This window comes from Daucus carota, chromosome 3 (genome assembly GCF_001625215.2).
Source record: "Daucus carota subsp. sativus chromosome 3, DH1 v3.0, whole genome shotgun sequence".
Lineage (NCBI taxonomy): Eukaryota > Viridiplantae > Streptophyta > Magnoliopsida > Apiales > Apiaceae > Daucus > Daucus carota.
In genome coordinates this window covers 11,741,101-11,751,284 of record NC_030383.2, presented here as the reverse complement: position 1 = coordinate 11,751,284, position 10,184 = coordinate 11,741,101, and the positions used below count along the sequence as shown (strand labels likewise).

The following is a 10,184-nucleotide window of genomic DNA, read 5'->3' as shown; positions in this document are numbered from 1 at the left end:
TTTCTTATGAGTTTGAGATCATCAGAATTTAGGTATTGAAAAATCGTATTTTATTTTATTTTATTTATTAGTTTTCAGAAAGCATCTAAGATTTATGTTGCTACACGTCAATTTTAAACATTTTTATTTTCAAATTAATTATATTAAAATAATAATACTATTAAACATATATATTTAATATATATTCCCAAGTTATTTTTACTATTAAACATATATCAAAATTATTTTTGATAAATTTTATTTGTATGTTAATTCATTTTTTGATAATCTTATTTTCGATAAACATGAAATTAAAATTATATTATTAACTAGTTGAGAAGCCGCGCGTTGGGGCGGCCTATAAAAATCAATATACTTATATAAAGGAGAAGCGAGGAGCGTGTAGGTGGCGCCTCTCACATCGCTCCGTTCTATTTTTTTAATTTTCTGGAATTTTTGGATGAAAAATATCAAAAATTAGAACTACCTTTTTTAGTTTTGGATATATTAGAAGCAAGTTTCAGAATCTGATTTTGTTTCAGATTATTTATGGAATATAGCAACTTGAAAGTTTTAATTTGATTTTGTTTCTATATAAAGGAGAAGCGAGGGGCGTGTAGGTGGCGCCTCTCACATCGCTCCGTTCTATTTTTCTAATTTTCTGGAATTTTCAGATGAAAAATATCAAAAATTAGAACTACTTTTTTTAGTTTCGGATATATTAGAAGCAAGTTTCATAATCTAATTTTGTTTCAGATTATTTATGGAATATAGCAGCTTGAAAGTTTTAATCTGATTTTGTTTCAAATTATTTAATTATGGAAAGGAGTAGCACACAAGTCTTTCTACACCAATAAATACCCCTATAGGTTATAAGATTTTGGATCATCTAAACACAACCTACCGATGATCTAAAATCCTACAACATATAGAGGTATTTACAGGTGCAGAGAGACTTGTGTGCTACTATTTCCCATAATTAAATAATCTGAAACAAAATCAGATTAAAATTTTCAAGCTCCTATATTCCATAAATAATCTGAAATAAAATCAGATTATGAAACTTGCTTCTAATATATCTGAAACTAAAAAAGGTAGAATTCCATAAATAATCTGAAACAAAAATATATTTTAAAACTTGCTTCTAATACATCCGAAACTAAAAAAGGTAGTTCCAATTTTTGATATTTTTCATCCAAAAATTCCAGAAAATTAGAAAATAGAACGGAGCGATGTGAGAGGCGCCACCAGCTACTATATTCCATAAATAATCTGAAACAAAATCAGATTCTGAAACTTGCTTCTAATATATCCGAAACTAAAAAAGGTAGTATTCCATAAACAAAATCAGATTCTAAAACTTGTTTATAATATATTTGAAACTAAAAAAAGTAGTTCTAATTTTTGATATTTTTGGAGTTGTGGCATTGAGAGAGAGGAGGTTGTGTTTAGATGATCCAAAACCCTACGATCTAGAGGGGTATTTATAGTGCTACATATTCCATAAATAATCTGAAACAGAATCAGATTAATACTTGCAAGATATTATATTCCATAAATAATCTAAAACAGAATCAGATTAATTTATATCAAGATATATACCATATCAATTAATCTGAAACAAAAAAAAAAATAGTTTTTATTTTTCATATCTTTCATCCGAAAATTCGAGTTGATTCACCGGGGAAACTGCAACTCGGATGTTAACTTACGCAACTTACCCGAAATTAAAAGAATCCCAGTCTAAAAGCATAGAAATACAGAGTTAATATGTACACTACTGCATAGCTTATGTAAAACAATACTCGTAACAGTTTAGAGTATACATCTTTTTGACCAATTTATGATATTTAAATTAGCATTCCAGCCTACAGAATTTAAGAATTCCATGACCTCATGATTTCCGGAAGCCAAGTAAAATCTATAAGGGTATTTATAGATGCAGAGAGATTTGTGTGCTACTCTTTCCCATAATTAAATAATCTGAAACAAAAGCAGATTAAAATTTTCAAGCTATTATATTCCATAAATAATCTGAAATAAAATCAGATTCTGAAACTTGCTTCTAATATACCCGAAACTAAAAAAGGTAGTTCTAATTTTTGATATTTTTCATCCAAAAATTCCAGAAAATTAGAAAAATAGAACGGAGCGATGTGAGAGACGCCACCTATCTGAAATAAAATCAGATTCTGAAACTTGCTTCTAATATACCCGAAACTAAAAAAGGTAGTTCTAATTTTTGATATTTTTCATCCAGAAAATTAGAAAAATAGAACGGAGCGATGTGAGAGACGCCACCTACACGCCCCTCGCTTCTCCTTTATATAAGTATATTGATGTTTTACGCTTGTTCTTAAGTTCAATAAAGGTTAAAGTTTGTTAAATTTGACAGGGAAAAGTGAACAACTTTTGAAACGTTGTTCTTTTGTTTTTTATTAATATTTTAATATCACGGTCTTTTTTTTTTGAAGAGCAAGTAGCAATATATATTAAAAGTAGAACTGATTACAGTGTCCCCAAGCTGCTTATAGCCCACAAAAGAGAGACCTACCAACCCACAGTACCAACATTGACTGGGCATCAAAGCAACCAAAAGATAATAAGAGGCCTAGGGACACCTACCTAGATACAAACTAATGCAAGGAACGAGTACAGACTGCATGCTCTAAACCAGCACAGCATGCAAAAGGTTACACGATTAAACAGGGTTCTTGGAGGAAGTGGCTATATCGCCACTGAAACCCATCAGTTCCAGCACTTGATCTACGGACATCAGAGAATCAACATCATTTTGAAGGAGGCTTGGGTTGGAGACATAAAGATTGGGGATGACTGCTTTCAGGGTTCCAAGAATGGCATGGTGCAGTATGTCCCTAGCATAGATCTCCTTTCCAACAGCAGCATTCATGTTGACGACAGAGCCACCAAAAGCAGGGGAGAAACGACTGAGCTTCCCCTCATCCATGATCCTAACAGCCTTCTGTGCAAACACACCATTTTCATTGAAAGAGAAATGTTCCAGGACCTTTTCTTTCCCTTTGTCCCTGTACGCCCGTTTTGGCATGTCACCACTGGATTGTTCATCAAACTTGCGTTTCTTGGGCGGAGGTGGGCCATTGATCACCTCACCATCCCCCAGGTTTGTTTGGATGTCAATAGAGGGAAAAGGCAGAGTCATACCCATGTCCCTTGCTAAGTAATAGTCGAGATCACCCACTGTGCCAGATATCTCCCCGAACGCGACCTTCTTAGTTAGGCCATAGTTTGCCAAGTACGCCGCCGAGCTGTTCATGCGCTGAGGGACGCTGGTGATGACTCTTTTCATCTTGTTACCATTGTAGTGGTTAGCATAGATAGTGTTGAAACTACTATATATTTCCAGTTGCTCATCATTGAGGAAGACGTGTTCCTGATGGCGAATCGTGTCATACACTTCCAAGTTGGATGTTTCAATATGGATCAGTTCCCATCCCTTCTTCTGGGCATGTATTAGCGCCGATTGGATGGCAGACATGATTGCTTGCTCTTCAGTGAGATTCGGGAGCAGCCCCAAGGCACCCCACAGCTGCACTCCTCCTGAATCCCTAGCAAGCGCCCCAGCACTCACTAGCATTTCATGAAGCAGGGGATCCTCAGAGATTTCACAGAAGACATTGATCTTCTTATAGCCTGGATCAGGAGTTTCCCAGGTGAAGTCCATAGAGAAAGGAAAGAAGATGACAGAAGGCCACAAGCGTGAGAGGATTTGGTGTTGAGAAATTGTAAAAGAGAGTGACCAACTAGACCCAGTATATAAAGGCTGAAGTGCTGTGATATTTGAAATTGTAGGAAGAGCATACTGTACACACATATCAAGGATCAAACGGCATGAAGTGGAGAGCTGTAGGATAAAGAGGAGACCCCAGAGAGTTAGTCTGAAAGACCGGACAAAAGCCGCCTGACATCATCGTGCATAGCAAAGAAAGATTTGCTGCAGCCAAGATATGAGCCGAGTAAGTATTGTTTATAGTAAGTGTGGCATTTAAGTTATTCATTTGGGTGAATCTATATATTATGGATTGTCTATAATTTATAAATAACACAATTAAAGTAATAGAAAAGTTGTTTATTTGAGTGATGAAATTAATTTTATTTTAATAATATTATGAAAATAAATTTATTAATAAAACATGAATTTCACATGTTTAAAATGTAATAGAACAACAAAGTCTCCAACCTGACAAAAAAAAAAAAACAAAGTCTCCAAGTAAGGATTAACCCTTGCAACACATCAATGCAACTACTACTCTAGAAGCTTATTGCAGGTGCTAACACCATGTCACCAATAGTTGCCGCAAGATGCTAGGCAGCATGAAGGGAGTCTGAAGGAAGGCATCATTTGCTAGTAGTGATAACATCTTATGTACATTGTATGCCATCTTGAGTTTTGGATCTTTAAGGGCTCTTTTCGCAAATGCAACCTGAAATAAATAAACAAAAGCAACAGTCTACAAACTACTCATAATGGATATCAAATGATTACACCCTCTTTTGCAGATCAGCTGCTAGAAGTCGAGAAATTTGAGAAAAACTGATGCAGGAGAACAATTTAAGAAAAAAGTATGATAGTCTGTCAAGGAACAGCTAAAGAAATATATCTACATCATTCCTGTGTGAACAACTGACACCTTTAGAGGCTGGATGGGTAAAACCAAAGCTGATGCTGCCATTAAAAGCTTTGGGTTTTTCATCCCGGAGAGCCCTTGATAGACACTGTATCAAAAATAACTTGTTTATGTCATCTTCTCAAGTTCTATATATTTCAAACAATTCAATCTTTAGAAGGAATCTAACTGCAGAACCATGAAACCATAACTATAGCCAGGACACAGAATTTCTAGTGTTGGTTTAACAGTAGTGCCTAGCTTTATAATGTTCTATAAGTCTTAACAAATTATCTTGATTGATGAAAATCTATTGAGACAATGCACTTGAATGGTAAGAATAGATCTCCAATGTAAACAAAATATATGTACCACAGTAGCAGCAACAATTGTTGCATAGTCAGCCATCTCAAATGTTTTCTTAATCTTCCTCTTGAAGTACAAACTTAAAGCAACTCCTACTCCGATCAATGAATGAGCATAAAGCTTACAGTTCTGATTTTTTCTGCATCCTATCAAATAAGGGAGTGACGAAAATCGCATCCGACCAATATACAGAGTGTGTACAATATGCGACAATAATGCCGCAATATAGTAAACCATACCTTGGGGCTTTGTATCCGAGAACCACAAAAGGAATTGATGTGAGCACATAGCAATTGTTTCTACAGAGTTCCTGTCACCTGCAGCAATGGTGAAGAACCTGTTAGCCAGCTCGTAAAGCTTTTTAAGGAACTCTAGACGACTTCCATTTACATTTAGGACATACATTTAGTGCTATCTTCTTGCAGTACTGAAGTGTAACATAGATGATTAGTTTTGGCATAACATTAGCCATAAAGGGGAACCTTCAAGATTGCAACATCAGTAGCTTTTGGTTTGAATTATATAGTTATCATACTGTCAACACTTTAAACTATAGATTGTCATCCAAACAACAAATATCGCAAACAAATATTGTTAAAGTTCTTCAGTATTGTTAAAATCTTACTGCTCACCCGCTGTCTGTTTTCCCTTGGGTATTTGCTTCATTGCGCTCCAGCATATCCGGCAAATCAACCCTTTTATAACGAAAAGTCATGTCTTCCCTTTCTCCAAGCAAAGATGAGTTGACCTCACCTGCATACATTAAAAAACAGCACCGTAAGGAGACTTATAGGATAAAAGGGTATCATTATAGTAGATATAAAGATACAACCAACAATTGCCAACACGGTACCATATATACATACTACAATTTATTCAACTTAGCATAGAACTTCAATTGCTAATTTCAGTTTGGCAGTTCCGTAAAAGTAAGAATATGTTCTATCATCATTAGGAGAAGGTATTAAGCAATACTTTCCAATTAACGAATTAAATTCTCATATAACAGAAATAATTCTCATACAACATCTAAATGTGCTCTGCTCATAAAATTCTCATGTCAAACACTCCACTCCGCACAACACACTCACACACAAACACAAAGCCAAAAGCAGAATACCTTCAGAAATTGCTTCAACAGCCTTCCCCTTGGCCTCCTGAGCAGCGATGCGATTCTCCTCACTAAACTTAACAGAAAGATCTCCCATCTACAATAACAAAAACCACAATCTCAACATCCAAACACAAATTGCACTGCTGGACATTAATATCATAAAAAAACCTAAAAATTGACAAATTTATCAAGTTTTTCTGCTGGACATTTCATCAAAACTTACAACGCAAAGTCCATACAGTAACAACATGGCCATACACTTGGCCAGGATCCTCAATCTGCATCTTTGTTTCGTCTAAATCAAATATACTGCATCATAAGTTAGTATCAAACAATAAATATTGAAAGCAACTTGCATATACATCCCAAAATCAAGCAATTAATTTAAATAAGAAATATACTTTCAAAGTGTGAAAATTATGAGCCTTTTCTTTCAGACATTTCATCAAACAATTTCACAGCAAAAAGAAACAAAATGAGAGATAGATATAGAAAGCGGATAGGGGGAGAGAGAGATTAAGCCATTAAGAAAACTCACCAGTGTTGGGCTTCCCCTCCTCAGATGGTTTTAAATTTTCTTTATCTGTTTCCACATTTTGCCTTCTTCTTTTCCATTTGGAACCTAAGTCTCCCATAAAAAATGAAAATAGTCAGATGTAGATTGACATTTATTTAGTTACGAAACAAAAAACAGAGGCCATGACTTCACCAGAACCATCCCCATTCAACGCAGGGAAACTATCCAGATTGAGATGATTGAAAAAACCCCTAAAATCCATGAAAGAAACAGATTAACAAATGATATATCAGACCCCAAATTACCACTACAAACCGAGTAGAAAGCAAATGTAGAAATAAGAAACATAAAAACAGAAGCTCGTCCTGAGGTATCCTCTTTTAGTACAACATAATTTAACAATGGAAAAGATTCAAGTTTAATATAATGCTGGAATTTGAAAGTATAAAGCAGCTGGGAACCTTACCTCTTTCATAGGTGGAGAAGATGTGTTCTATGGTGTAGCTTCCTTTCATGTTGGTTTGAAGTTTTGAATTTGAAATCGAAACTGAAATTGAAATCAAATGATATTCTGAAGACAGTATCATGGTCAAACTGTGAACCGGCTGGGGATAATCACGAAATAGGAAAGCTCCTGTACTGCGCAGCGAGTTTCTTTTTGTTCTGTTGCCAAATGAAGACATGGCAGAAGAGAGGGTAGAGTTTGGGCTGTAGAATGGGTTGGACAGTGTCACGTGGTCTAGAACACGTGTCCAAATTTTACAGAAAGGGGAAGTGAGCATGTGCTGGAAGTTTGTGAGGTGGAAAACTTATAAAAAACAGAAATTTGGATGGCATTTCTTGTAAATAAGTATGAACTCTTGGGGCAGGGGGTGTAAAAAGCCATTGAAATAGGATTCAAGATTTATGATTTAAGGGATTTAAGGGATAGCTATTTGCGTGATCCTTCTCTCATGAAGTAGAGGTTGATGTTCAAGACACAAGCATTTGAATATATTGACATTGCAATAACAAAAGTACTACAATATGTAATTCCCAAAACCAAGAAACATACAAGTGCCTAATGCCTATCACTGAACCTGTTTATTGTACACTGATCTTATTACCAATCCAGTTAATATTTTCATGCTTCACTTGCACTTGATTTTGTCCTCCTAAAGTCCATTTTCTCTGAATTCCGATCACTCGATATAGACACCGAGCTCCTTCCCTGCATCACTCTGTCGCGCCTTCGGTTGCTGCTTCCTGGTTTGCCACCACCAAAAATCTTAAGCAAAACACCTTGCATTGATTCAGGACTCAAATAAGACTCAACTTGCAGAACAGATGAATAGGTATTCAAGAAATCTGTATATGCTGGCACAACAAGCTTAATAGTAGCCTCTTTCATCTGTTCTCTCAAGTCTTCATCTGGTATATTATAAGTACTTCTATGCCTTAGTGTGATTTCATTGAAGCCCTTCAAGAAAGCCTCCATTTTGCCTCTTACCAAAGGCCCAAGTCCTTCTTTGTTGAGTCTGTTATTCTCTTCGTTGTCAAGCAATCTTACTAAACTTCCCCAAGCTTGCTTTTGGTACAAGTAAGCAGATTCTTCTGCAACCATTTTGTACCTTTTTTTCATGTACTGCTCCCCTAGTAGAGTACCAAGTTCCGTGTTTCTAGTCCTCATGTAAATGTACCAGTACGTGTTCATCGCGAAGATATGAGGCAAGATTTTGTCCTTGTAACGTCCTCTTTTGGCCTCTATGTTGCGTTGAAGAGCTTCGACGATGTTGTATATGGCGTTTTTTAGTAAACTTTCATCTGTTTCAGGTTTTGAAAGAACACCAGCTTTCCAAACTTGTTCAGTTCTCAGAGCTTGAGCCATAGGTGAACTATAAGCATCAGTAGCAAGATATTTGAGATAATTGATGGCGTAACGAACGACTTTTGAGACTGTACCATCTTGTGGAGGAGGTAAACCATCTTGGTTGCTTTCAATTTGAAGTCCAAATTCCCAAAAGACTTTGGTGGATGCATGAACAATAAGCTTCTCAAGCTCTCTAAATCTTGAAAATATATCAGCTCCAGCTTCCCCTTCAAAGATCTCAGCAAATTCAGGCTTTAGTTTCTCTAGCGAATCAAACATGTCTAATAGCTTGAAGAGCTTTTGAGGCTCTTTGTTGCTTCTTGCCACACCTTCACCAAACCTGAAGAAGACGGCCATGATCTTGTCCGCGATTTTTACAAAGCATTCAGGCCAAATGACTCCATCCATGATGTTGCCTAAAACTTGGTCACACAGCTTCTTCTCGGATACAAAAACAGTCTTGACCGCGAGCTCAAAGTGCTGGATCCATAGAGAGATGGAGGTTTCCAAATTCCCCCATTCCATCTCATCAATTTCTTGTGGATCGTAAGTTCTGAGGTAATCCGGGCTCAATCTCATCAGCGCTTTTGCTGCTCTTCTATACCTCACCTGTTCATAGATCATAAACATCAGCTCCATAGCACAAACTTCAATTACAAGATTGATTTCAACTAGTATCATAAATCATAAGGTTCTATTTAGTTTTATTTGGTAAGACATGACCATTTTGTGAGATTAAGTACCTTGACAAAGATATCAATGCATATGTCCAGGCAATCATTAGCAGCAAGAGTCTCCGAGATTCTTTTAAGAACTTCAATCTCCTCTTCACTACCCAAATCCGAAGGCTCCCCCACCTCAACCACTGAATCATCATCACTACCACCATTTGCCACCTCCCCGATATTCGGATGCTTCAACTGCTGCAAGCAATACTCATACTCATCTTGCAAATTCAGCAATGCCTCGTCGAGCAATCCATCAAACTTCATAGCATCAACTTCAGTCTCATAAAGAACTTTCAAAGTGATCAAAGTCTCTTTAAGTCTATGAGTACGATACTGATCGGTGGCTTTAGTCCTGCTCAAAAACTCAACCACTTCCTGCAACCTCTGAATTGCCGGCTCTCCTTCTTGACTAATCATATTAATAGCTCTATTCAGATTATCAACACAATCAACAAACTCAAGCAGCAACTTTACGCGCTTTTCAGGAACTTTATTCTCAGCTAATTTTGCAGACAGCTCAATCAGCTTGCTCTGCAGTGACTCAAAGAGTTTGAAACTGTCCAGCAATGCCAGAGCAGGAGAGACAGCACGATTTATCCGCGAATCAAGCGCCTTAGTAGCTATAGAAAGTGTCTGCAGAGGAGCCACTCTTTTTGAGGCCACTATTAAAGTTTCTTTCATGGTAAAGAACTTTTCATCAATTTTTGTCAGGCTTGTTTCCATGCTGGATGAAGCATGAAGGAGGTTCTTGAGATCAGAACACGCGGATTCGAGCTTCGCGAGAGTGGGATCATCTTCATTCGAGTTGATGGACATTTTTCTGAGACAAAACAAGAGTTCTTGTTTCTGAAGAACGCAAGTATTTGCAGAGTATATTGCATTTGCTGAGGATATAATTAATATAGTGGTGAAAAGAGCGCAAGATTGAGAATAAAACAGAGGGGTAGAGGACAAATATATAAGGCTCGATTGAAACTATGACAAA

The 10,184-nt window shown here is 36.6% G+C and overlaps 2 protein-coding genes across 2 annotated transcripts; both read right to left on the bottom strand.

Moving 5' to 3' along the window:
- Nucleotides 1-5,619: 5,619 nt before the first annotated feature.
- On the bottom strand, nucleotides 5,620-7,468 carry LOC108213583 (uncharacterized). The gene is made up of 4 exons (XM_064089791.1): nucleotides 6,815-7,468; nucleotides 6,329-6,727; nucleotides 6,112-6,199; nucleotides 5,620-5,744 (listed from the first exon to the last, which is right to left on the bottom strand). Exons 2-4 carry the CDS (start codon nucleotides 6,359-6,361, stop codon nucleotides 5,620-5,622), a joined length of 246 nt encoding a protein of 81 aa, XP_063945861.1. The 5' UTR covers nucleotides 6,362-6,727; nucleotides 6,815-7,468.
- A 125-nt stretch (nucleotides 7,469-7,593) lies between these two features.
- On the bottom strand, nucleotides 7,594-10,154 carry LOC108213454 (exocyst complex component EXO70I). The gene is made up of 2 exons (XM_017385249.2): nucleotides 9,215-10,154; nucleotides 7,594-9,080 (listed from the first exon to the last, which is right to left on the bottom strand). Exons 1-2 carry the CDS (start codon nucleotides 10,013-10,015, stop codon nucleotides 7,746-7,748), a joined length of 2,136 nt encoding a protein of 711 aa, XP_017240738.1. The 5' UTR covers nucleotides 10,016-10,154; the 3' UTR covers nucleotides 7,594-7,745.
- Between the last annotated feature and the right edge of the window lie 30 nt (nucleotides 10,155-10,184).